The sequence below is a fragment of the Procambarus clarkii genome, chromosome 38 (assembly GCF_040958095.1).
Source record: "Procambarus clarkii isolate CNS0578487 chromosome 38, FALCON_Pclarkii_2.0, whole genome shotgun sequence".
NCBI lineage: Eukaryota > Metazoa > Arthropoda > Malacostraca > Decapoda > Cambaridae > Procambarus > Procambarus clarkii.
The window spans coordinates 14,623,858-14,651,773 of record NC_091187.1 but is presented as its reverse complement, the minus strand read 5'-3'; the positions used below and the strand labels follow the sequence as shown (position 1 = coordinate 14,651,773).

The 27,916-nt window shown below is 50.0% G+C and overlaps 2 protein-coding genes across 2 annotated transcripts in view; one reads left to right on the top strand and one right to left on the bottom strand.

Annotated features, from left to right (window-relative positions):
- LOC123772040 (zygotic gap protein knirps-like) overlaps window positions 1–20,090 on the bottom strand; it is a gene marked incomplete in the record, with an annotated part of 198,958 nt that extends 178,868 nt beyond the window's left edge. Inside the window, 1 exon segment of the mRNA XM_045764898.2 lies at window positions 19,733–20,090.
- Window positions 209–21,114, top strand: LOC138372192 (circumsporozoite protein-like). Its single transcript, XM_069337510.1, has 2 exons — window positions 209–283; window positions 20,707–21,114. The coding sequence occupies exons 1-2, from the start codon at window positions 209–211 to the stop codon at window positions 21,112–21,114; spliced, it is 483 nt and encodes a 160-aa protein (XP_069193611.1).
- Window positions 21,115–27,916: the final 6,802 nt, after the last annotated feature.

Here is a 27,916-nt window from a genome sequence, read left to right as displayed (position 1 = left end):
GTTCAACCTCTTACTCTCTTCTAGTGCCATTTTTTTTCTCGTTTTCTTTTGCTTCTTGAAGCAAATAATGGTCCAGTGTCTTCACCACACTTCTCAACACGCCACATCGTGTGGTATGTGAGGCCAGAAATTCCTTAAATGATGGTTGATAAAGTTAAAAAGATTTAGATTTAAAAGAAAAGATAAAGGTTAAAAGATAACTCAAAAGATGTACCTTTACCTGAATAAAGAATCTGAATCTGAATCTGGTTTGGACGTGGTCCAGGACGACTGTGTCTTGGAGGTAATATCCATCAACCATTTTAGCAATAGGGGTCGTGATCCCTCATAAGGAACTGCACCTTGAGAAACATATGAGTGTGATACAGTTTTATTATTGTATCCGCGTGACATACTCCATCTACTGTCACTACTGTCTATTCGGGCAGTCTCCGTGGTGTAGTGGTAAAACACTCGCCTGGCGTTCCGCGAGCGTTATGTCATGGGTTCGTATCCTGGCCGGGGAGGATTTACTGGGCGCAATTCCTTAACTGTAGCCTCTGTTTAACGCAACAGTAAAATGTGTACTTGGATGAAAAAACGATTCTTCGCGGCAGGGGATCGTATTCCAGGGACCATAGGATTAAGGACTTGCCCGAAACGCTACCCGTACTAGTGGCTCTACAAGAATGTAACAACTCTTGTATATATCTCAAAAAAAAAAAAAAAAAAAAACTAGCGGCCATATAAGTTCCACCTCCATATACGTCCTGCAGCCCTCAAACAATAATGGCGAACGCCCGGGTTCAAAAGATGTGTGTGTGTCTATAGATGACATCACGTCACTGCTGGTGGATCACCTTACCACTTACTCCAGCTTGTTTCTCCAACTTATACAACAGTCTCTTATGGGGTACTGTGTCAAAGGCTTTTAACTGTGGGTTAAACTCTAACAACCATTTGTTCGACCATTCCTTCAGCTTGTCTAGGTCTTCTTGAAGCCTCAAACAGTCCTCTTCTGTTTTAATCCTTCTCATAATTTTAGCATCGTCCGCAAACATTGAGAGAAATGAATCGATACCCTCCGGGAGATCATTTACATATATCAGAAACAAGATAGGACCGAGTACAAAGCCCTGTGGGACTCCACTGGTGACTTCACGCCAATCGGAGGTCTCACCCCTCACCGTAACTCTCTGCTTCCTATTGCTTAGATACTCCCTTATCCACTGGAGCACCTTACCAGCTACACCTGCCTGTCTCTCCAGCTTATGTACCAGCCTCTTATGCGGTACTGTGTCAAAGGCTTTCCGACAATCCAAGAAAATGCAGTCTGCCCAGCCCTCTCTTTCTTGTTTAATGCTTGTTGGTTGGTCATATAATTCTATTAAACCTGTGAGACACGACTTGTCTTCCCTGAACCCATGTCGGTGGTGTGTTACAAAGACCCTTTTCTTCAGGTGTGCTACCAGGCTTATTCTCACCATCTTCTCCATCACCTTGCATGGTATACAAGTTAAGGACACTGGCCTGTAGCTCAGGGCCTCCTGCCTCTCACCCTTTTTGTATATTGGGGCTATGTTAGCTGTCTTCCACCTCTCTGGTAGGTCTCCTGTTTCCAGTGACTTGTTATACTCCATAGAGAGTGGCAAGCAAAGTGCTTCTGCCCCCTCTTTTAGTATCTATGGTGAGATTTCATGAGGCCCAATAGTCTTAATCACTTCTAGATCGAGCAGATACCTCCTAAGCTCATCTCTGATAATCGCGATATCTTCCAAGTCTGCTTAGTTTATCACCACCTCTCTTAGTTTAGGGACTTTTCTTTGCTCTGTTATGAAGACCTCCTGGAATATCTTGTTGAGTTCTTTACACACCTCTTTGTCATTCTCTGTACCCATCCTCTCCTATTTTCAGTTTCATCACCTGTTCTTTCACTGTTGTTTTCCTCCTGATGTGACTGTATAGTAGTTTTGATTGAATCTTGGCTTTATTGCATATGTCAGTGTCACACTGTCTCTCTCTGCTTCTCTCCTCACTCTGAAGTACCCATTTCAGGCCCTCTGGTCTCTCTCTGTGCTCTCTGGTGTCCTGTTATTTCTGTAGTTTCTCCATGCCCAAGTGCTCAGCTGCCTTGCTTCCTTACATCCCTCACTGAACCACGAATTCCCCCTTTTGATTTTCATTTTTTTTTCTTTCTGGGTCGGGATAAACCTGTTTCCTGCCTCCTGACACTTCTGGGTGATGTAGTCCATCACGTCTTGTACAGACTTTCCACTGAATTCTGTCTTCCATGGTATTTCTGTTAGAAACTTTCTAATCTCATCATAGTTTCCTCTTCAGTATTGTGTGTGGGTATTCACCTAGTTGTGCTCACCTAGTTGTGCTTGTGGGGGTTGAGCTTCGGCTCTTTGGTCCCGTGTGTGTGTGTACTCACCTAGTTACTCACCTAGTTGTGTTTGCGGGGGTTGAGCTCTGGCTCTTTGGTCCCGCCTCTCAACCGTCAATCAACAGGTGTACAGATTCCTGAGCCTATCGGGCTCTGTCATATCTACACTTGAAACTGTGTATGGAGTCAGCCTCCACCACATCACTTCCTAATGCATTCCATTTGTCAACCACTCTGACACTAAAAAAGTTCTTTCTAATATCTCTGTGGCTCATTTGGGCACTCAGTTTCCACCTGTGTCCCCTTGTGCGTGTTCCCCTTGTGTTAAATAGACTGTCTTTATCTACCCTATCAATCCCCTTCAGAATCTTGAATGTGGTGATCATGTCCCCCCTAACTCTTCTGTCTTCCAGCGAAGTGAGGTTTAATTCCCGTAGTCTCTCCTCGTAGCTCATACCTCTCAGCTCGGGTACTAGTCTGGTGGCAAACCTTTGAACCTTTTCCAGTTTAGTCTTATCCTTGACTAGATATGGACTCCATGCTGGGGCTGCATACTCCAGGATTGGCCTGACATATGTGGTATACAAAGTTCTGAATGATTCTTTACACAAGTTTCTGAATGCCGTTCGTATGTTGGCCAGCCTGGCATATGCCGCTGATGTTATCCGCTTGATATGTGCTGCAGGAGACAGGTCTGGCGTGATATCAACCCCCAAGTCTTTTTCCTTCTCTGACTCCTGAAGAATTTCCTCTCCCAGATGATACCTTGTATCTGGCCTCCTGCTCCCTACACCTATCTTCATTACATTACATTTGGTTGGGTTAAACTCTAACAACCATTTGTTCGACCATTCCTTCAGCTTGTCTAGGTCTTCTTGAAGCCTCAAACAGTCCTCTTCTGTTTTAATCCTTCTCATAATTTTAGCATCGTCCGCAAACATTGAGAGAAATGAATCGATACCCTCCGGGAGATCATTTACATATATCAGAAACAAGATAGGACCGAGTACAGAGCCCTGTGGGACTCCACTGGTGACTTCACGCCAATCGGAGGTCTCACCCCTCACCGTAACTCTCTGCTTCATATTGCTTAGATACTCCCTTATCCACTGGAGCACCTTACCAGCTACACCTGCCTGTCTCTCCAGCTTATGTACCAGCCTCTTATGCGGTACTGTGTCAAAGGCTTTCCGACAATCCAAGAAAATGCAGTCCGCCCAGCCCTCTCTTTCTTGCTTAATCTGTGTCACCTGATCGTAGAATTCTATCAAGCCTGTAAGGCAAGATTTACCCTCCCTGAATCCATGTTGGCGATTTGTCACGAAGTCCCTTCTCTCCAGATGTGTTACCAGGTTTTTTCTCACGATCTTCTCCATCACCTTGCATGGTATACAAGTCAAGGACACTGGCCTGTAGTTCAGTGCCTCTTGTCTGTCGCCCTTTTTGTATATTGGGACCACATTCGCCGTCTTCCATATTTCTGGTAGGTCTCCCGTCTCTAGTGATTTACTATACACTATGGAGAGTGGCAAGCAAAGTGCCTCTGCACATTCTTTCAGTACCCATGGTGAGATCCCATCTGGACCAACCGCCTTTCTAACATCCAGATCCAGCAGGTGTCTCTTGACCTCCTCTCTCGTAATTTCGAACTCCTCCAAGGCCGCCTGGTTTACTTCCCTTTCTCCTAGCACAGTGACCTCACCCTGTTCTATTGTGAAGACCTCCTGGAACCTCTTGTTGAGTTCCTCACACACCTCTCTGTCATTCTCTGTATACCTGTCCTCGCCTGTTCTAAGTTTCAATACCTGTTCTTTCACTGTTGTTTTCCTTCTGATGTGACTGTGGAGTAGCTTTGGTTCGGTCTTGGCTTTGTTTGCTATATCATTTTCAAAAATTTCTCTGCTTCTCTTCTCACCCTGACGTACTCATTCCTGGTTCTCTGGTATCTCTCCCTGCTTTCTGTTGTTCTGTTATTCCGGAAGTTCCTCCACGCCTCCTTGTTCAGTTTCTTCGCTTCCATACATGCCCTATTATACCATGGATTCTTTTGTTGCTTCTCGGATTTTTCCCTTTGGGCCGGGATGAACCTGTTTACTGCCTCCTGACACTTTTGGGTAACATAGTCCATCATACCCTGTACAGACTTGTCTCTGAGGTCTGTGTCCCAAGGTATTTCACTTAGGAAACTTCTTGTGTGTGTGTGTGTGTGTGTGTGTGTGTGTGTGTGTGTGTGTGTGTGTGTGTGTGTGTGTGTGTGTGTGTGTGTGTGCGTGTGTGTGTGTATTCACCTAGTTGTGCTTGCGGGAGTTGAGCTTTGGCTCTTTGGTCCCGCCTCTCAACTGTCAATCAACTGGTGTACAGGTTCCTGTGTGTGTGTGTGTGTGTGTGTGTGTGTGTGTGTGTGTGTGTGTGTGTGTGTGTGTGTGTGTGTGTGTGTGTGTGTGTGTGCGTGCGTGTGCTGGCCGTCCACCACCTGTTGAGAGAGCGTGCGGGGATATGTTTGGAGTGTGTACTTATATAAGCCAGATTTTTCCAACCAGTTCTTTTTTAACGTCGCTCAAGCGTACATGTGTCCTCCCCTACCTGCACTTACCTACCCACCCACGGGTTTTTGGTAGGGTTGAGCTTCAGCTCCAAGGCCCGCCTTCTCAATATTCTTAATTTAGTTCAATGATTCGGTTCCGTGTTGTTCATAACCTTGGTATGACACTGTCTATTTTATCAGGGCTTCCTCATTCTATCTATCTATCCTAATTATCTATCCCAATTACGTAGTTCACAGGTTAGTGTGACATTTGCGTCTCTCTTTGCCATCTGTGACCGTTTGTTTTGCTGTTACTACCGTTTAACAGTGCTTCTATGTTACTCTGTCAATTCCCTTGGAATCTCTTATGTCGCAATCATGTCCCCATAATCCTCTTCAGTGTAATGTGGTCCAGTTGCGCTCAGACTTTCCTCATATCTCAGGTTCCTCGGTAAGGAAAAGAGTCTTATTGTATATATTTGAACCTTTTCTATCTTCGCCCTATATATTTCAATACAAAGTTACATATTGGCACTGCACACCCAAGATTGTGTCTCACGTACGTCATATATAAGGATATGGAACCCTCATTTGTCCAAATGTCTTCAAATTAGACGGTCGTCGGCCTGATTGGCATATGCCGCCGATGGTATCAGGTCAACATGTGTTTCTGACATTACATTTGAGGTTATCTTGAGATGAACCCCGAGCGCTGTCTACTCAGCCGTCAGGCCCGCTCTCTCAACTACCAGGTATATCTTATTTACCAAAACCAGAGCCTCCTGCCGCCTCCTCATCTACTTCACCCTTCTCATTCCTGTTTCTATCACAATAACTGTTATTATAACAACATAACAGTCAATTCTGAAATAATTTCTGGAGCCAAGTTTTTTTTTAAAGGATGTTACTCTCTACCTGTGATTGATCTCATCAGTTCTGAGACTGATGCCTCAAACAGCACAAGCACCGATCCTTAAGGTACTCCTTACTTTTCTCCACTTAAGTATCTCTGGCGGGGTTTGAAGACTGCTTGAATGGCAGGTCCAGTGATAATGGATCGATAGATTAGATGAGTTGACAAGGATGGTTCCCTACGTCCTCCTGTAGTCGCAGACAGGGTAGGGTTAAGGTAAATTATCAGGAGCAAGCGCTAGGTTAGTATGTATAGCACTTTGGAAGTTATATGACAAGGATATGAGGACAAGGAGCTGGGATATGGGGACAAGGAGCTGGGATATGAGGACAGGGAGCTGGGATATGAGGACAAGGAGCTGGGATATGAGGACAAGGAGCTGGGATATGAGGACAAGGAGCTGGGATATGAGGACAAGGAGCTGGGATATGAGGACAAGGAACTGGGATATGAGGATAAGGAACTGGGATATGAGGATAAGGAGCTGGGATATGAGGACAAGGAGCTGGGATCTGAGGACAAGGAGCTGGGATCTGAGGACAAGGAGCTGGGGATATGAGGACGGAGAAAAGGAGAGGTACCCAACCACCTGAACAGCCGGGAATCGAAGGCTGGCTTTCAAGAAGCGAGAACGACCACAGCACCAACCAATCCAACTGGACAGCCAGACAGAATAAAGCATAATCGACACCCGCCAAACACACAACAAAACTACGACGTTGTTGCAACGATCGAACAAGTTGTAACACCTTACTAACACGCCATAAAAATCGTACAGCAATAACAAGTTGTAACAAGGTAATTACGTAATCTCCTGCTATGGCAATTATCAGGAGATATAATTAAGCCAGTATGTCTAAGATGAGAGAAGTTATGCTACTATGAGCCAGGCAGTTGTGCGCTGCTGAGGATACGCTAGTTTGCCCTCTCTCATAGCATTAGGCTTGTGCAATAGAAAATGATGCTTCTCCCTTTATCAAGGCAGCGTGGATAGTGGAGAGGGAGGGAGAGGGAGAGGGAGAGGGAGAGAGAGAGAGAGAGAGAGAGAGAGAGAGAGAGAGAGAGAGAGAGAGAGAGAGAGAGAGAAAGCTTTTCTATCCTTATCCGGCTCTCTTCTATCTATCTTCTATCCACCTTTCTTGCATCCTTGCACGCGAATGAAACATCTCCCGATATCTGTTCTTTCCCTATATACATCCATTCTCCCCCCATCTCTTCCTCCCACATTCCCTCCCACGCTCTCCCTCTCTCCCATCTGCACCCATACAACCTTCCCTCCCTCCCAGCCTCCCTATCCTCCATCCCTCTCCCACCAATCCTCACCCAGTCACCTGGGAGTGTGGAGGCTGGGAGCCGAGGCCACCAAGACCAGGTCAACCCACCACCGGCCGGAGGCTGCTTGTGTTGACAAACAACAGCTGATCACCACGTGACGGAGGCAGCTTGTGTTGACAAACAACAGCTGATCAACACGAGACGGAGGCTGCTGTGTTGACAAACAACAGCTGATCAACACGAGACGCCCCGCAGATAAGCGATGCTTCCAGCGCTGTTCAGATCAACGAATAATTAATCAGTATTCATCTAGTTGTGTTTGCGGGGGTTGAGCTTTGCTCTTTCGGCCCGCCTCTCAACTCTCAATCAACTGTTTACTAACTACTTTTTTTTTTTCTCAACACACACACACACACACACACACACACACACACACACACACACACACACACACACACACACACACACACACACACACCAGGAAGCAGCCCGTGACAGCTGACTAACTCCCAGGTACCTATTTACTGCTAGGTAACAGGGGCGTTCTGGGTAAAAGAAACTTTGCCCATTTGTTTCTGCCTCGTGCGGGAATCGAACCCGCGCCACAGAATTACGAGTCCTGCGCGCTATCCACCAGGCTACGCTGATCGCGTCTTCGCTGTTCATGTTCTATGTTCTCTCAGTGTTTATTGTTCTTATCGGTCTTGTTCTACATTACCGTTGTTCTTGAGTGCACAAGTGAACGTTGCATTCATTGCTAAAAGGTAAATTGAACATATTCCAATTGGTTATGGGTATACCACAGCTGGCTCTGGCTATACCACAGCTGGCTATGGGAATACCACAGCTGGCTCTGGCTATACCACAGCTGGCTATGGGAATACCACCGCTGGCTAAAGGTATATGCAGATGGCTAACGAGTAAATTGCAGTTAACTATAGGTATACTACAATTAACTATGAATATTATAGGTAATCTGCAGCTGGCTATAGTTATGTTCTAGCTGGCTATAGGTATGACGCAGTTGGCTCTAGGCATGTATTGCATCTGGCTATATGTATACGCATGTATTGCATCTGGCTATATGTATACGCATGTATTGCATCTGGCTATATGTATACGCATGTATTGCATCTGGCTATATGTATACGCATGTATTGCATCTGGCTATATGTATACGCATGTATTGCATCTGGCTATATGTATACGCATGTATTGCATCTGGCTATAGGAATAACGCAGCTGGCTACATGTATACTGCATTTGGCTATAAGTATGCTTCAGCTGGCTATAGGTATGCACCACCTGGCTATATGTATACTGCACCTGATGGCTATAGGTATGCTATATGACTATATAACATTGAACAACAACAAAATATTAAATCTCGCCTTCAAAAATCCTTAAAAGTGTAGGGATTAAAAAAAGAAAGTTTTCAACAACCACCAGAAAGTTTGGGTGATTAGATCGGGGTTGGTGGGGGGGGGAGGGGGGTGAAGGGGGCGGGGGGGGGTTGGAGGGGATTGAGGGGGAGGAAATGATGGGAAAGAAGGGGGGGGGGAGGGGAGAGAAGGAAGCGTGTGCGTGACTTCACTAGCATGATGAGATTTCCTGCCCTGGTACTCACCTAGTTTTACTCACCTAGTTGTGCATTTAAGGGGTTGAGCTCTGGCTCTTTGGTCCCGCCTCTCAACCGTCAGTCAACTGGTGTACAGGTTCCTGAGCCTACTGGGCTCTATCATATCTACACTTGAAACTGTGAATGGAGTCAGCCTCCACCACATCACTGCCTAATGCATTCCATTTACTAACTACTCTGACACTGAAAAAAGTTCTTTCTAATGTGTCTGTGGCTCATTTGGGCACTCAGCTTCCACCTGTGTCCCCTTGTGCGTGTGCCACCCGTGTTAAATAATCCATCCTTGTCTACCTTGTCAATTCCCCTGAGAATTTTGTATGTGGTGATTATGTCTCTCCGAGCTCTTCTATCTTCCACCGACGTGAGGTGCTTTTCCCGCAGCCTGTCCTCATAACTCATGCCTCTTAGTTCTGAGAATAGTCTAGTGGCATACCTCTGAACTTTCTCCAGCTTCGTCTTGTGCTTGACAAGGTACGGGCTCCATGCTGGGGCTGCATACTCCAGGATTGGTCTTACATATGTGGTATACAAGGTTCTGAATGATTCCTTACACAGGTTTCTGAAAGCAGTTCTGATGTTAGCCAGCCTCGCATTGGCCGCTGATGTTATTCTTTTGATATGGGCTTCAGGAGACAGGTTTGGCGTGATATCAACTCCCAGATCTTTCTCTCTGTCCGTTTCGTGAAGGACTTCATCACCCATTCGGTATCCAGTGACTGGCCTCCTAGTTCCTCCTCCTCGTTTCATTACCTTACATTTACTTGGGTAGAACTTTAGTAACCATTGGTTGGACCATTCTTTCAGTTTGTCTAGGTCATCTTGTAGCCTCATACTATCTTCCTGTCTTAATCCTCCTCATAATTTTTACATCATCAGCAATCATCGAGAGGAACGAGTCAATTCCTTCTGGGAGATCATTAACGTATATCAGAAACAGTATAGGTCCAAGGACTGATCCCTGTGGGGCTCCACTGGTGACTCCCCGCCACTCCGAAACTTCACTCCACACAGTGACTCGCTGTGTCCTGTTGCTTAGGTACTCTCTTATCCAGTGGAGTACCTTCCCTTTCACTCCTGCCTGCATCTCCAGTTTGTGCACTAGCCTTTCAAATGATACTGTGTCAAAGACTTTCTGGCAGTCTAGAAATATGCAGTCTGCCCTCTCTCTTGCCTAATTTTTGTTGCCTGGTCATAGAACTCAATTAATCCTGTTAGGCATGATTTACCATCTCTGAACCCATGCTGGTGTTGTGTTACAAAGTTCTTTCGCTTCAGATGTTCCACTAGCTTTTTTTGGCACCATTTTCTCCATCATCTTGCATGGAATGCAAGTTAGGGACACTGGCCTGTAGTTCAGTGCCTCCTGCCTATCACCCTTGTACATTGGGACTACATTGGCCGTCTTCCAAATTTTTGGCAGTTCACCTGTTACCAGTGACTTGTACACCATGGAGAGTGGCAGGCACAGAGCTTCTGCTCCTTCCTTTAGAATCCATGTCGAGATTCCATCCGGGCCTATAGGCCTATAGCCTTTGTCAGGTCCAAATCTAGCAGATGCTTTTTCACCTCCCCACTGGTAATCACAAACTCCTCTAGTGGTGTCTGGTTTGACATTCCCTCCCTTATCTCCTTGCTCTGAGATGAACACTTCCTGGAACTTCTTATTGAGTTCCTCGCACACTTCCTTATCGTTTCTAGTGAATCTTTCTGCCCCTATCCTCAGTTTAATTACCTGTTCATTCACTGTTGTTTGATGTGGCTATGCAGCAGTTTGGGTTGAGTCTTTGCCGTGCTCGCTGTGTGTGTGTGTGTGTGTGTGTGTGTGTGTGTGTGTGTGTGTGTGTGTGTGTGTGTGTGTGTGTGTGTGTGTGTGTTTAATATATTCGATATATGACATAATAGTAACTGGGATAGTTCAACATCAGTAGTCCTCGTGGAAGTGGTCGTAGTTACAATCTTGTGGTAGAAGTAGTCAGTAACAGTAATGATGGCATCAATAGCGTGCAAAATAGTAACAGTAACTATTATAGTCGTAATATTGGCAGTAGTAAACTAATAATAGCCTTAATAGGGATAATAGTGGTAATACCAGCGTAGTACTTGAAATAGTAGACATGACAGCTTTTGTAGTACTATCATTAGTAGTAATAGGAATATTAATAACAGCAGTACTAGCAGCCTCTGTGGTTGGGTAAAATAGTGGCAATTTTAGACAATTTCAAATTGGCAGGAAACAATGTGTCGTCCGCAGTATGTGCAATATACATATATGTGCCTGAGCTATCTTATCTTGAGGTTATCTTGAGATGATTTCGGGCCTTAGCGTCCCCGCGGCCCGGTCCTCGACCAGGCCTCCTTTTTGTTACACCCCCCCCCCCCAGGAAGCAGCCCGTAGCAGCTGTCTAACTCCCAGGTACCTATTTACTGCTAGGTGAACAGGGGGGGGGGGGGGGCATCAGGGTGAAAGAAACATTTTGCCCATTTGTCTCCGCCTCCACCGGGGATCGAACCCGGGACCTCAGGACTACGAATCCGATGCGCTGTCCACCCAGCTATCAGGCGCCCCTAGGGAGCACCTAACTGGGAGTAACAATTTCATACTGTCGCAGTGACGGCTCAGAAATGTTTATGTTATACACACTAACCTGGTAAACATGTTTCCACACACACACACACACACACACACACACACACACACACACACACACACACACACACACACACACACACAGTGGTGGTGGAGGCTGACTCCATACACAGTTTTAAATGTAGATATGATAGAGCCTAGTAGGCTCAGGAACCTGTACACCAGTTGATTGACAGTTGAGAGGCGGGACCAAAGAGCCAAAGCTCAACCCCCGCAAGCACAAATAGGTGAGTACACACACACACACACACACACACACACACACACACACACACACACACACACACACACACACACACACACACAATCAATCAACTGTCAATCACCTGTTGATTGACAGTTGAGAGGCGGGACCAAAGAGCCAAAGCTCACCTGTTGATTGACAGTTGAGAGGCGGGACCAAAGAGCCAGAGCTCAACCCCCGCAAGCACAACTAGGTGAGTACACACAGACACACACACACAGACACACACACACACACACACACACACACACACACACACACACACACACACACACACACACACACACACACACACACACAGAACAGGTACACAGAGAACAGATACACAGAGAATGACAAGGAGGTGTGTGAAGAACTCAACAAGAGATTCCAGGAGGTCTTTACAATAGAACAAGGAGAAGCCCCTGCACTAAATGAGGAGGCGGCAAACCAAGCAACCTTGGAGGAATTTGACCTCACCAGTGATGAGGTCAAAAGGTGTCTGCTGGAGCTGGATGTGACAAAGGCTGTTGGGCCTGACAGAATCTCACCATGGATACTAAAGGAAGGTGCAGAAGCACTAAGTGTGCCACTCTCTATGGTGTATAACAGGTCACCGGAATCAGGAGACTTACCAGAAAGTTGGAAGACAGCTAACGTGGTCCCATTATACAAAAAGGGTGACAGGCAAGAGGCACTGAATTACAGGCCAGTTTCCTTAACTTGTATACCATGCAAGGTGCTGGAGAAGATCGTGAGGAAAAGGCTCGTAGAGCATCTGGAGGGAAATAACTTTGTAACGCACCACCAACATGGGTTCAGGGATGGTAAATCGTGCCTCACAGGTTTAATAGAATTTTATGACAAGGCAACAAAAATTAGGCAGGAAAGAGAAGGGTGGGCCGACTGCATTTTCCTGGATTGCCAAAAAGCCTTTGGTACAGTACCCCATAAAAGGCTGTTAAAAAAGTTGGAGCAACAGGCAAGAGTAAAAGGGAAGGTGCGCCAGTGGATAAGGGAGTACTTAAGCAACAGGAAACAGCGAGTAACGGTGAGGGGGAAGACATCAGAGTGGCAAGATGTCACCAGCGGAGTCCCACAGGGCTCAGTACTTGGACCCATCCTGTTTCTAATATATGTGAACGATCTTCCGGAGGGTATAGACTCATTTCTCTCAATGTTTGCTGATGATGCAAAAATTATGAGAAGAATCAAGACGGATGAAGATAGACAGAGACTACAGGATGACCTGGATAAACTGGAGGAATGGTCTAGAAAATGGCTGCTAAAGTTCAACTCGGGAAAGTGTAAGGTGATGAAATTAGGCGAAGGGAGCAGGAGGCTGAACACAAGGTATCATTTGGGAGGTGAAATCCTGCAAGAGTCAAATAGAGAGAAAGACCTGGGGGTCGATATTACACCGAACCTGTCCCCAGAGGCCCACATCAAAAGAATATCATCAGCGGCATATGCTAGACTGGCCAACATAAGAACTGCCTTTAGAAACTTGTGTAAGGAATCTTTCCGAACCCTGTATACCACTTATGTAAGACCAATCCTGGAGTATGCAGCTCCAGCCTGGAGTCCATACCTAGTTAAACACAAGACAAAGTTAGAGAAGATTCAGCGGTATGCCACCAGGCTCGTCCCGGAACTGAGAGGATTGAGCTACGAGGAAAGGCTAAAGGAGCTGAACCTCACATCCCTGGAAAACAGAAGAGCAAGGGGAGACATGATAACCACCTACAAAATTCTCAGGGGAATTGACAGGGTGGACAAAGACAAACTCTTCAGCACGGATGGGACACGAATAAGGGGACACAGGTGGAAACTTAGTACCCAGATGAGCCACAGAGACGTTAGAAAGAATTTTTTCAGTATCAGAGTAGTTAATAAATGGAATGCATTAGGAAGTGATGTGGTGGAGGCTGACTCCATACACAGTTTCAAATGTAGATATGATAGAGCCCAATAGGCTCAGGAACCTGTACACCAGTTGATTGACAGTTGAGAGGCGGGACCAAAGAGTCAAAGCTCAACCCACGCAAGCACAATCAGGTGAGTAAACACACACACACACACACACACACACACACACACACACACACACACACACACACACACACACACACACACACACACACACACACACGCGCGCTCGCGGGCTGAGCAGCGTGTACCCACTAACCCCGCTGGGGTACTGGGGTACGAACCCACTCGTAAATAAGCACGCATTTACGAGGTCTCATCTATCTATCTGCTTGCTGCCCCGGGCCCTCACGGCCGACAGTGTAGGGTAGAGAAGGGGAAGGTTGTGGTGGTTGTGGTGAGGGGAAGGTTGTGGTGGTTGTGGTGAGGGGAAGGTTGTGGTGGTTGTGGTGAGGGGAAGGTTGTGGTGGTTGTGGTGGTTGTGGTGAGGGGAAGGTTGTGGTGGTTGTGGTGAGGGGAAGGTTGTGGTGGTTGTGGTGAGGGGAAGGTTGTGGTGGAGAACGTCGATGGGAGAAAGCCTTGGTTGTGGTGTTTGCAAATGAGGGTTGTTGTTGTTGGATGAGAATTTTGTGGTTGGTAGTTTGAGAATTGTAATGTTGTTGGCAGTGATTGTCTCACAGCTGGTTATTTAGCAATCTGTTAAAACACTTATTGATATATGTTCATTATAGGGGGTCTGAACACATGCACTATACACACACACACACACACACACACACACACACACACACACACACACACACACACACACACACACACACACACACTCACAAACACACAAGCGGATAACATCAGCGGCATATGCCAGGCTGGCCAACATACGAACGGCATTCAGAAACTTGTGTAAAGAATCATTCAGAACTTTGTATACCACATATGTCAGGCCAATCCTGGAGTATGCAGCCCCAGCATGGAGTTCATATCTAGTCAAGGATAAGACTAAACTGGAAAAGGTTCAAAGGTTTGCCACCAGACTAGTACCCGAGCTGAGAGGTATGAGCTACGAGGAGAGACTACGGGAATTAAACCTCATTTCGCTGGAAGACAGAAGAGTTAGGGGGGACATGATCACCACATTCAAGATTCTGAAGGGAATTGATAGGGTAGATAAAGACAGCCTATTAACACATGGGGAACACGCACAAGGGGACACAGGTGGAAACTGAGTGCTCAAATGAGCCACAGAGATATTAGAAAGAACTTTTTTAGTGTCAGAGTGGTTGACAAATGGAATGCATTAGGCAGTGATGTGGTGGAGGCTGACTCCATACACAGTTTCAAGTGTAGATATGATAGAGCCCAGTAGGCTCAGGAACCTGTACACCTGTTGATTGACGGTTGAGAGGCGGGACCAAAAGAGCCAGAGCTCAACCCCCGCAAACACAACTTTTTTTTTTTTTTTTTTTTTTTTGAGATATATACAAGAGTTGTTACATTCTTGTACAGCCACTAGTACGCGTAGCGTTTCGGGCAGGTCCCTGGAATACGATCCCCGCCGCGAAGAATCGTTTTTTCATCCAAGTACACATTTTACTGTTGCGTTAAACAGAGGCTACAGTTAAGGAATTGCGCCCAGTAAATCCTCCCCGGCCAGGATACGAACCCATGACATAGCGCTCGCGGAACGCCAGGCGAGTGTCTTACCACTACACCACGGAGACTGTCAACTAGGTGAGTACAACTAGGTGAGTACACACGCACACAATACAGGAATCTTCCCGTACCTTCAAAATAACTATCAATCCGCATCTTGAGCTAAAACCTCACAGCATCCCTGACGACCAATGGGAATCCTTCTGCTCGCTCCCGCCACCAATAGACAGATCCACTGGAGAATGGTTATAATGTGAAGGGAAATAGGCAATTATCCAGTACAACGCTTGCTAACTCTCTCTCTCGCATTGCCTCATGACCGCTCACGGGAGGGAATTATCCGCTCTACAAGTCAATGCTTATTTCCCAAGCAACATTTAACTTCCATGGAGATAAACATATGGACGCTTCCTAACTACAGTGTGTGTGTGTGTGTGTGTGTGTGTGTGTGTGTGTGTGTGTGTGTGTGTGTGTAGTGTGTGTGTGTGTGTGTGTGTGTGTGTGTGTGTGTGTGTGTGTGTGTGTAGTGTGTGTGTGTGTGTGTGTGTGTGTGTGTGTGTGTGTGTGTGTGTGTGTGTGTGTGTGTAGTGTGTGTGTGTGTGTGTGTGTGTGTGTGTGTGTGTGTGTGTAGTGTGTGTGTGTGTGTGTGTGTGTGTGTGTGTGTGTGTGTGTAGTGTGTGTGTGTGTGTGTGTAGTGTGTGTGTGTGTGTGTGTGTGTGTGTGTGTGTGTGTGTGTGTGTGTGTGTGTGTGTGTGTGTGTGGGTGTGTGTAGTGTGTGTGTGTGTGTGTGTGTGTGTGTGTGTGTGTGTGTGTGTGTGTGTGTGTGGGTGTGGGTGTGTGTGTGTGTGTGTGTGTGTGTGGGTGTGTGTGTGTGTGTGTGTGTGTGGGTGTGTGTAGTGTGTGTAGTGTGTGTGTGTGTGTGTGTGTGTGTGTGTGTGTGTGTGTGTGTGTGTGTGTGTGTGTGTGTGTGTGTGTGTGTGTGTGTAGTGTGTGTGTAGTGTGTGTGTGTGTGTGTGTGTGTGTGTGTGGGTGTGTGTGTGTGTATTCTTTGTCATCCCTTTGCCTGTATGCTATCTGGATAGCCAATCACGCCTGTAATTCTGCACATACAATGGGGCTGGATATCGACACACATATTCTGTATATCGACATACCTCGAAATATCGACCCAAACTGTGAGTATCGACATGTAATCTGTGTATATCTATGTACAACATCGACATACAACCTCTGTATATTTAGCCATAACTTCTGTAATTTGACACACACGATGTTTTAACATCCAATCACATGTGTATATCCAAATTGTGTCATATATCCAAACACACACCTGTCAATCCATACACACCTGTAAATGCAAAGACTGTCTGCCCGCCAGAACACAATGTTTACATATTCATACACAAACACACACACTGTTTACAACCGTCCATAATGTCCGGTAACCGCTGAAGCCCGCCATCTGTTTCCAGGAACCGCCTCAGAGAAATAACTGCCGAGATGACCTAACTGCCTCGTTGAGCTAACTGTGTAAGTGGGTCATTACGAGAACGATGGCTATTTGCTGCCATCGGTTGGAAAGAGCAGCCCGTCCTCATCAACACCAGACCGTCCTCATCAACACCAGACCGTCCTCATCAACACCAGCCCGTCCTCATCAACACCAGCCCGTCCTCATCAACACCAGACCGTCCTCATCAACACCAGACCGTCCTCATCAACACCAGCCCGTCCTCATCAACAACAGACCGTCCTCATCAACACCAGACCGTCCTCATCAACACCAGACCGTCCTCATGAACACCAACCCGTCCTCATCAACACCAAACCGTCCTCATCAACACCAGACCGTCCTCATGAACACCAGCCCGTCCTCATCAACACCAGACCGTCCTCATCAACACCAGACCGTCCTCATCAACAACAGACCGTCCTCATCAACACCAGACCGTCCTCATCAACACCAGACCGTCCTCATCAACACCAGACCGTCCTCATCAACACCAGACCGTCCTCATCAACACCAGACCGTCCTCATCAACACCAGACCGTCCTCATCAACACCAGACCGTCCTCATCAACACCAGACCGTCCTCATCAACACCAGCCCGTCCTCATCAACACCAGACTGTCCTCATCAACACCAGACCGTCCTCATCAACACCAGACCGTCCTCATCAACACCAGACCGTCCTCATCAACACCAGACCGTTCTCATCAACACCAGACCGTCCTCATCAACAACAGACCGTCCTCATCAACACCAGACCGTCCTCATCAACACCAGACCGTCCTCATCAACAAAGGCCAAATGCTCATTAAGCCATATACCAAACTATAAATAAAACACATAACACACAGCTCACAACTGATGGTGAATGTATTCTACTCGAGCAGTGCTTCGTTCACGTCCTCTGCTCGGATCCCACCTCTCTAAATGCTTCACCCACGTTCTGCTAATGCTAATAATAGCCTAACCTAACCTAACCGATGCTAATTCCCTAGCCTAACAGAACCTATCCCCTTGACCTAAGCAAACAGAACCTAACCCCTAAGCCTAACCTAACATAATCTAAGCCTAACCTAACAGAACCTAATCCCTGGCCTAACCATAGTTAGGTCTAACTATTGATCCTTGTCGATTATGAAATAATATGACTTTGTATATTTGAGAACGCACAAATTTGGGCATACTTACAATGTTATCTTGAGTACGTTACGTACTTGAGTACTTGAGTACGTACTCAGTACGTTAAAACTGACGAATGCGTCTTTGGGTTCGCCTGAAGCCTGGACGAGTCTACCCTGAAGCCAGGGTGTGCAGACGAGCCTAGCCTGAGGCCAAGGGTGCAGACGAGTCTAGCCTGAGGCCAAGGGTGCAGACGAGCCTAGCCTGAGGCCAGGGGTGCAGACGAGCCTAGCCTGAGGCCAGGGTGCAGACGAGTCTAGCCTGAGGCCAAGGGTGCAGACGAGTCTAGCCTGAGGCCAGGGTGCAGACGAGCCTAGCCTGAGGCCAGGAGTGCAGACGAGCCTAGCCTGAGGCCAGTGGTGCAGACGAGCCTAGCCTGAGGCCAGGGGTGCAGACGAGCCTAGCCTGAGGCCAGGGGTGCAGGCGAGCCTAGCCTGAGGCCAGTGGTGCAGACGAGCCTAGCCTGAGACCAGGGTGCAGACGAGCCTAGCCTGAGGCCAGGGTGCAGACGAGCCTAGCCTGAGGCCAGTGGTGCAGACGAGCCTAGCCTGAGGCCAGTGGTGCAGACGAGCCTAGCCTGAGGCCAGGAGTGCAGACGAGCCTAGCCTGAGGCCAGTGGTGCAGACGAGCCTAGCCTGAGGCCAGGGGTGCAGACGAGCCTAGCCTGAGGCCAGGGGTGCAGACGAGCCTAGCCTGAGGCCAGGGTGCAGACGAGCCTAGCCTGAGGCCAGGGGTGCAGATGAGCCTAGCCTGAGGCCAGGGGTGCAGACGAGCCTAGCCTGAGGCCAGGGGTGCAGGCGAGCCTAGCCTGAGGCCAGGGGTGCAGACGAACCTAGCCTGAGGCCAGGGTGCAGACGAGCCTAGCCTGAGGCCAGGGTGCAGACGAGCCTAGCCTGAGGCCAGGGGTGCAGACGAGCCTAGCCTGAGACCAGGGTGCAGGCGAGCCTAGCCTGAGGCCAGTGGTGCAGACGAGCCTAGCCTGAGGCCAGGGGTGCAGACGAGCCTAGCCTGAGGCCAGGGTGCAGACGAGCCTAGCCTGAGGCCAGGGTGCAGACGAGCCTAGCCTGAGGCCAGGGTGCAGACGAGCCTAGCCTGAGGCCAGGGGTGCAGACGAGCCTAGCCTGAGGCCAGTGGTGCAGACGAGCCTAGCCTGAGGCCAGGGGTGCAGACGAGCCTAGCCTGAGGCCAGTGGTGCAGACGAGCCTAGCCTGAGGCCAGGGGTGCAGACGAGCCTAGCCTGAGGCCAGTGGTGCAGACGAGCCTAGCCTGAGGCCAGGGGTGCAGACGAGCCTAGCCTGAGGACAGGGGGTGCCAGACGAGCCCAGCCTGAGGACAGGGAGCAGACGAGCCCAGCCTGAGGACAGGGAGCAACATGGAGGGGTCGTGGTGACTCCGTTACCTTCAGGTAATATTATCCCAACAATGACAACGTTGTGACCACGTTAGTTCACCGCAGACGAGGAGTCACAACAACGAGCTGTAATGACCCAACCACGCACCGGAATGGGAAGAAAACGACGTTTCGATCCCTCCTCCCGCCAAACACACACCGAAACTACGACGTTGGTACAACGTTCAAACAAGTTTTAACACCTCCTAACCAGTTATAACAACCAATATAGCAAGTTGTAACAACGTTCTAATACGTCATAAACACGTTAAGCCGAAATGTAACAACTTTATTACAAGTTGTAACAAGCGGAAAATAGAGACAGTTTCAGTTTGTTTCCAGGGCTGGACCTCTATCGTGTGATGACGGACGTTAATACAACGTTGTAGTTACCTCGTGTGTGTCTGTGTGTGTGTGCTATACGTTATGGTGAGTATTTTAAACGCTTGTTGGGTGATATAATTACATATATGATTGGTACTTACCAAAATGATCCTTGTGTTTCCGGGAATTCTTGAAACGCAGTTTTCCTAGAGTGAGGGATGGGCCTAGGAGCCTTGGGCGGGAATGACGCCTTTCTGATATCCACCAAACGAGTCAGAAACCTTCACTGTCGCTCGTTAGATCCCACATATACACACACACACCGAGTGCCTCACGTTAATTGGGTCGTTAGATAGGGGGGGAGTCACTCAATTAACTCATCGTCACAATATATACGGGCGAAGAAAATTAAAGAACAAATTTCAACATTCGTCACTTGCACTTTTCCCGCTCGGAACCGCGCATGCGTAGCAGGATCTGCGCGCGCTTTCCCAGACCTTCCCGCGCACAACCAGTCCGTCGGCGACTTTCCAATTAAGTGAAGATGCGCCGTAGAGTTGGAGATGAGTTCGTCCTGGAAAAATGTCGTACCGAGTGAACTATGTGTGTGTGTATGTTTCTCTCGGCGACCTCGGCAGCACTGGCACCGCTGCCTGGCACCCAGGGCCACCTGGATTACCCATCAACCAGTGATGAATTCAGTAAATAAAAGTCCGGTTAGCCTTTTTTTTTGTGGCCGATATAACGGTTGGGCATTTCAAGGGAGCGGACCTGGAAACGATACGTAATTACCGCTGACTGAGGCTTAACGACCGTCACGAGGTAATTACCATGTCAATTCAGACGACGTTTAATCAAAATGAACAAAATAAATCACTTAGGAGACTTCTGATGGCGTATTAATTTTATATTCATTATTTTAACTTATATCTTTTCCTCTGGAGAGAAAAATGTAGGTTTTTAATGATTGTTTTGTATTAATTGGGTAGTTTGACCTACATGGAATTGCGACCCGACAATATCAACAATTACAGGTCAAGGGAATACTCTAGTTTACTTTAGCTTCACATATGGTGATTAAAAAAGCATTTTGTGTCTAATTGGGGAACTTTGAGAGTGCGAGTGATGAGGTCAGAGTGCAGGCGGCCAGAGTGCGGGCGACCAGAGTGCGGGCGACCAGAGTGCAGGCGGCCAGAGTGCGGGCGACCAGAGTGCGGGCGACCAGAGTGCGGGCGACCAGAGTGCAGGCGGCCAGAGTGCGGGCGACCAGAGTGCAGGCGGCCAGAGTGCGGGCGACCAGAGTGCGGGCGACAAGAGTGCAGGCGGCCAGAGTGCAGGCGGCAAGAGTGTGGGCGACCAGAGTGCGGGCGACCAGAGTGCTGGCGACCAGAGTGCAGGCGGCCAAAGTGCAGGTGGCAAGAGTGTGGGCGACCAGAGTGCGGGCGGCCAGAGTGCAGGCGGCCAGAGTGCGGGCGACCAGAGTGCGGGCGCCCCTCATGCTGACACAAACCTACGCACGCCTTACTCCTTCACTCACCAATGACGCAACTCTAGGCACGCCCACTCCACACGCTCCTGCTCCCTGATTGGACGCATCCTTACCCCCTGGGCCATTTCACGTGCTGATTGGCTGGCAGTAGCAGTAAAGGCCAATCAGTACTCTTTAGACAACATTTGACACCGAAAATCCACGCTCCAAGACGCAAATATCCATCAACTGGCTTCGGTATTCCTTCGTGACCAATTAAACTCATCAAAATCACCTTTCCTGAAAAAAGCACACTGATACTTTCAGTCCAAACATCCCCAGGAATTATCTTTCGACTCCAAAATCACGAATGTCGACAGACCAAAAAGTGAGAGAGCGCGAGGTGCTGCTTTCAGAAGGTTAAGTCAACAGCGTGTGACAGAACAAGGCTCCGCCAGGAAGACCAGGAAATTGTAAAAATAATATTACCCTGCTGAGTGAAGGGCGATATTCCTACTTGCAAAATGCTTTTCCGACAAGAAACAGAGAGAGAGAGAGAGAGAGAGAGAGAGAGAGAGAGAGAGAGAGAGAGAGAGAGAGAGAGAGAGAGAGAGAGAGAGAGAGAGAGAGAGAGAAGAGAGAGAGAGAGAGAGAGAGAGAGAGAGAGAGAGAGAGAGAGAGAGAGAGAGAGAGAGAGAGAGAGAGAGAGAGAGAGAGAGAGAGAGAAGAGAGAGAGAGAGAGAGAGAGAGAGAGAGAGAGAGAGAGAGAGAGAGAGAGAGAGAGAGAGAGAGAGAGAGAGAGAGAGAGAGAGAGAGAGAGAGAGAGAGAGAGAGAGAGAGAGAGAGAGAGAGAGAGAGAGAGAGAGAGAGAGAGAGAGAGAGAGAGAGAGAGACAGAGAGAGAGAGAGAGAGAGAGAGAGAGAGAGAGAGAGAGAGAGAGATAGATTCCTGACAGCCCTCAATATAAGACTGAATTTCCAAGAACAACGGTGATTTCAACGCCAATAAGCAATGATCCACAGTTTCATTCTCGGTGAAGGTGAGACTTTCCCACGGGATGGGTATAGGGAGCATGATGCTCAACACAGCCTGGCATGGTGGAGCATGACCTGGGAGTATAGCCAGGCATGGTGGAGCATGACCTGGGAGTATAGCCTGGCATGGTGGAGCATGACCTGGGAGTATAACCAGGCATGGTGGAGCATGACCTGGGAGTATAGCCTGGCATGGTGGAGCATGACCTGGGAGTATAACCAGGCATGGTGGAGCATGACCTGGGAGTGTAGCCTGGCATGGTGGAGCATGACCTGGGAGTATAGCCTGGCATGGTGGAGCATGACCTGGGAGTATAACCAGGCATGGTGGAGCATGACCTGGGAGTGTAGCCTGGCATGGTGGAGCATGACCTGGGAGTATAGCCTGGCATGGTGGAGCATGACCTGGGAGTATAACCAGGCATGGTGGAGCATGACCTGGGAGTGTAGCCTGGCATGGTGGAGCATGACCTGGGAGTATAGCCAGGTATGATGGAGCATGACCTGGGAGTATAGCCAGGCATGGTGGAGCATGACCTGGGAGTATAGCCAGGCATGGTGGAGCATGACCTGGGAGTGTAGCCTGGCATGCTGGAGCATGACCTGGGAGTATAGCCTGGCATGGTGGAGCATGACCTGGGAGTATAGCCTGGCATGGTGGAGCATGACCTGGGAGTGTAGCCTGGCATGCTGGAGCATGACCTGGGAGTATAGCCTGGCATGGTGGAGCATGACCTGGGAGTATAGCCTGGCATGGTGGAGCATGACCTGGGAGTGTAGCCTGGCATGCTGGAGCATGACCTGGGAGTATAGCCTGGCATGGTGGAGCATGACCTGGGAGTATAGCCAAGCATGGTGGAGCATGACCTGGGAGTGTAGCCTGGCATGGTGGAGCATGACCCGGGAGTATAGCCTGGCATGGTGGAGCATGACCTGGGAGTATAGCCTGGCATGGTGGAGCATGACCCGGGAGTATAGCCTGGCATGGTGGAGCATGACCTGGGAGTGTAGCCTGGCATGGTGGAGCATGACCTGGGAGTGTAGCCTGGCATGGTGGAGCATGACCCGGGAGTATAGCCTGGCATGGTGGAGCATGACCCGGGAGTATAGCCTGGCATGGTGGAGCATGACCCGGGAGTATAGCCTGGCATGGTGGAGCATGACCCGGGAGTATAGCCAAGCATGGTGGAGCATGACCTGGGAGTGTAGCCTGGCATGGTGGAGCATGACCCGGGAGTATAGCCTGGCATGGTGGAGCATGACCCGGGAGTATAGCCTGGCATGGTGGAGCATGACCCGGGAGTATAGCCTGGCATGGTGGAGCATGACCCGGGAGTATAGCCTGGCATGGTGGAGCATGACCCGGGAGTATAGCCAAGCATAGTGGAGCATGACCTGGGAGTGTAGCCTGGCATGGTGGAGCATGACCCGGGAGTATAGCCTGGCATGGTGGAGCATGACCCGGGAGTATAGCCAAGCATGGTGGAGCATGACCTGGGAGTATAGCCAGGCATGGTGGAGCATGACCTGGGAGTATAGCCTGGCATGGTGGAGCATGACCCGGGAGTGTAGCCTGGCATGGTGGAGCATGACCTGGGAGTATAGCCAGGCATGGTGGAGCATGACCTGGGAGTATAGCCAAGCATGGTGGAGCATGACCTGGGAGTATAGCCAAGCATGGTGGAGCATGACCTGGGAGTATAGCCAAGCATGGTGGAGCATGACCCGGGAGTATAGCCTGGCATGGTGGAGCATGACCCGGGAGTATAGCCAAGCATGGTGGAGCATGACCTGGGAGTATAGCCAAGCATGGTGGAGCATGACCCGGGAGTATAGCCTGGCATGGTGGAGCATGACCCGGGAGTATAGCCAAGCATGGTGGAGCATGACCTGGGAGTATAGCCAGGCATGGTGGAGCATGACCTGGGAGTATAGCCAAGCATGGTGGAGCATGACCTGGGAGTGTAGCCTGGCATGGTGGAGCATGACCCGGGAGTATAGCCTGGCATGGTGGAGCATGACCCGGGAGTATAGCCAAGCATGGTGGAGCATGACCTGGGAGTATAGCCTGGCATGGTGGAGCATGACCTGGGAGTATAGCCTGGCATGGTGGAGCATGACCCGGGAGTATAGCCTAGCATGGTGGAGCATGACCTGGGAGTGTAGCCTGGCATGGTGGAGCATGACCCGGGAGTATAGCCTGGCATGGTGGAGCATGACCTGGGAGTATAGCCAAGCATGGTGGAGCATGACCTGGGAGTGTAGCCTGGCATGGTGGAGCATGACCCGGGAGTATAGCCTGGCATGGTGGAGCATGACCCGGGAGTATAGCCAAGCATGGTGGAGCATGACCTGGGAGTATAGCCTGGCATGGTGGAGCATGACCTGGGAGTATAGCCTGGCATGGTGGAGCATGACCCGGGAGTATAGCCAAGCATGGTGGAGCATGACCTGGGAGTGTAGCCTGGCATGGTGGAGCATGACCCGGGAGTATAGCCTGGCATGGTGGAGCATGACCCGGGAGTATAGCCAAGCATGGTGGAGCATGACCTGGGAGTGTAGCCTGGCATGGTGGAGCATGACCCGGGAGTATAGCCAAGAATGGTGGAGCATGACCTGGGAGTGTAGCCTGGCATGGTGGAGCATGACCTGGGAGTATAGCCTGGCATGGTGGAGCATGACCCGGGAGTATAGCCTGGCATGGTGGAGCATGACCCGGGAGTATAGCCAAGCATGGTGGAGCATGACCTGGGAGTGTAGCCTGGCATGGTGGAGCATGACCCGGGAGTATAGCCTGGCATGGTGGAGCATGACCTGGGAGTGTAGCCTGGCATGGTGGAGCATGACCCGGGAGTATAGCCTGGCATGGTGGAGCATGACCTGGGAGTATAGCCTGGCATGGTGGAGCATGACCCGGGAGTATAGCCAAGCATGGTGGAGCATGACCTGGGAGTATAGCCAGGCATGGTGGAGCATGACCTGGGAGTATAGCCAAGCATGGTGGAGCATGACCTGGGAGTATAGCCAAGCATGGTGGAGCATGACCTGGGAGTATAGCCAGGCATGGTGGAGCATGACCCGGGAGTATAGCCAAGCATGGTGGAGCATGACCTGGGAGTATAGCCAGGCATGGTGGAGCATGACCTGGGAGTATAGCCAAGCATGGTGGAGCATGACCTGGGAGTGTAGCCTGGCATGGTGGAGCATGACCTGGGAGTATAGCCAAGCATGGTGGAGCATGACCTGGGAGTGTAGCCTGGCATGGTGGAGCATGACCTGGGAGTATAGCCAGGCATGGTGGAGCATGACCTGGGAGTATAGCCAGGCATGGTGGAGCATGACCTGGGAGTATAGCCAGGCATGGTGGAGCATGACCTGGGAGTATAGCCAGGCATGGTGGAGCATGACCTGGGAGTATAGCCAAGCATGGTGGAGCATGACCTGGGAGTGTAGCCTGGCATGGTGGAGCATGACCTGGGAGTATAGCCAAGCATGGTGGAGCATGACCTGGGAGTGTAGCCTGGCATGGTGGAGCATGACCTGGGAGTATAGCCAGGCATGGTGGAGCATGACCTGGGAGTATAGCCAAGCATGGTGGAGCATGACCTGGGAGTATAGCCAGGCATGGTGGAGCATGACCTGGGAGTATAGCCAGGCATGGTGGAGCATGACCCGGGAGTATAGCCAGGCATGGTGGAGCATGACCTGGGAGTATAGCCAGGCATGGTGGAGCATGACCTGGGAGTATAGCCAGGCATGGTGGAGCATGACCTGGGAGTATAGCCAGGCATGGTGGAGCATGACCTGGGAGTATAGCCAGGCATGGTGGAGCATGACCTGGGAGTATAGCCAGGCATGGTGGAGCATGACCTGGGAGTATAGCCAGGCATGGTGGAACATGACCCGGGAGTATAGCTTGGTATGGTGGAGCATGACCCGGGAGTATAGCCAGGCATGGTGGAACATGACCCGGGAGTATAGCTTGGTATGGTGGAGCATGACCTGGGAGTATAGCCAAGCATGGTGGAGCATGACCTGGGAGTATAGCCAGGCATGGTGGAGCATGACCTGGGAGTATAGCCAGGCATGGTGGAGCATGACCTGGGAGTATAGCCTGGCATGGTGGAGCATGACCTGGGAGTATAGCCAGGCATGGTGGAGCATGACCTGGGAGTATAGCCTGGCATGGTGGAGCATGACCTGGGAGTATAGCCAGGCATGGTGGAGCATGACCTGGGAGTATAGCCAGGCATGGTGGAGCATGACCTGGGAGTATAGCCTGGCATGGTGGAGCATGACCTGGGAGTATAGCCAGGCATGGTGGAGCATGACCCGGGAGTATAGCTTGGTATGGTGGAGCATGACCTGGGAGTATAGCCAAGCATGGTGGAGCATGACCTGGGAGTATAGCCAGGCATGGTGGAGCATGACCTGGGAGTATAGCCAGGCATGGTGGAGCATGACCTGGGAGTATAGCCAGGCATGGTGGAGCATGACCTGGGAGTATAGCCTGGCATGGTGGAGCATGACCTGGGAGTATAGCCAGGCATGGTGGAGCATGACCTGGGAGTATAGCCTGGCATGGTGGAGCATGACCTGGGAGTATAGCCAAGCATGGTGGAGCATGACCTGGGAGTATAGCCAGGCATGGTGGAGCATGACCTGGGAGTATAGCCAGGCATGGTGGAGCATGACCTGGGAGTATAGCCTGGCATGGTGGAGCATGACCTGGGAGTATAGCCAGGCATGGTGGAGCATGACCTGGGAGTATAGCCTGGCATGGTGGAGCATGACCTGGGAGTATAGCCTGGCATGGTGGAGCATGACCTGGGAGTATAGCTTGGTATGGTGGAACATGACCCGGGAGTATAGCCAGGCATGGTGGAGCATGACCTGGGAGTATAGCCAGGCATGGTGGAGCATGACCTGGGAGTATAGCCAGGCATGGTGGAGCATGACCTGGGAGTATAGCCAGGCATGGTGGAGCATGACCTGGGAGTATAGCCAGGCATGGTGGAGCATGACCTGGGAGTATAGCCAGGCATGGTGGAGCATGACCTGGGAGTATAGCCAGGCATGGTGGAGCATGACCTGGGAGTATAGCCAGGCATGGTGGAGCATGACCTGGGAGTATAGCCAGGCATGGTGGAGCATGACCTGGGAGTATAGCCAGGCATGGTGGAGCATGACCTGGGAGTATAGCCAGGCATGGTGGAGCATGACCTGGGAGTATAGCCAGGCATGGTGGAGCATGACCTGGGAGTATAGCCAGGCATGGTGGAGCATGACCTGGGAGTATAGCCAGGCATGGTGGAGCATGACCTGGGAGTATAGCCAGGCATGGTGGAGCATGACCTGGGAGTATAGCCAGGCATGGTGGAGCATGACCTGGGAGTATAGCCAGGCATGGTGGAGCATGACCTGGGAGTATAGCCAGGCATGGTGGAGCATGACCTGGGAGTGTAGCCAGGCATGGTGGAGCATGACCTGGGAGTATAGCCAGGCATGGTGGAGCATGACCTGGGAGTATAGCCTGGCATGGTGGAGCATGACCTGGGAGTATAGCCAGGCATGGTGGAGCATGACCTGGGAGTATAGCCAGGCATGGTGGAGCATGACCTGGGAGTATAGCCAGGCATGGTGGAGCATGACCTGGGAGTATAGCCAGGCATGGTGGAGCATGACCTGGGAGTATAGCCAGGCATGGTGGAGCATGACCTGGGAGTATAGCCTGGCATGGTGGAGCATGACCTGGGAGTGTAGCCAGGCATGGTGGAGCATGACCTGGGAGTATAGCCAGGCATGGTGGAGCATGACCTGGGAGTATAGCCAGGCATGGTGGA

Coding starts and splice junctions, on each gene's coding strand:
- LOC138372192 (XM_069337510.1), top strand. CDS start 209: ATGTACCTTTACCTGAATAAAGAATCTGAATCTGAATCTGGTTTGGAC. Junction 284..20,706: donor AGGACGACTGTGTCTTGGAG/GTAATATCCATC, acceptor TGATGAGGTCAG/AGTGCAGGCGGCCAGAGTGC.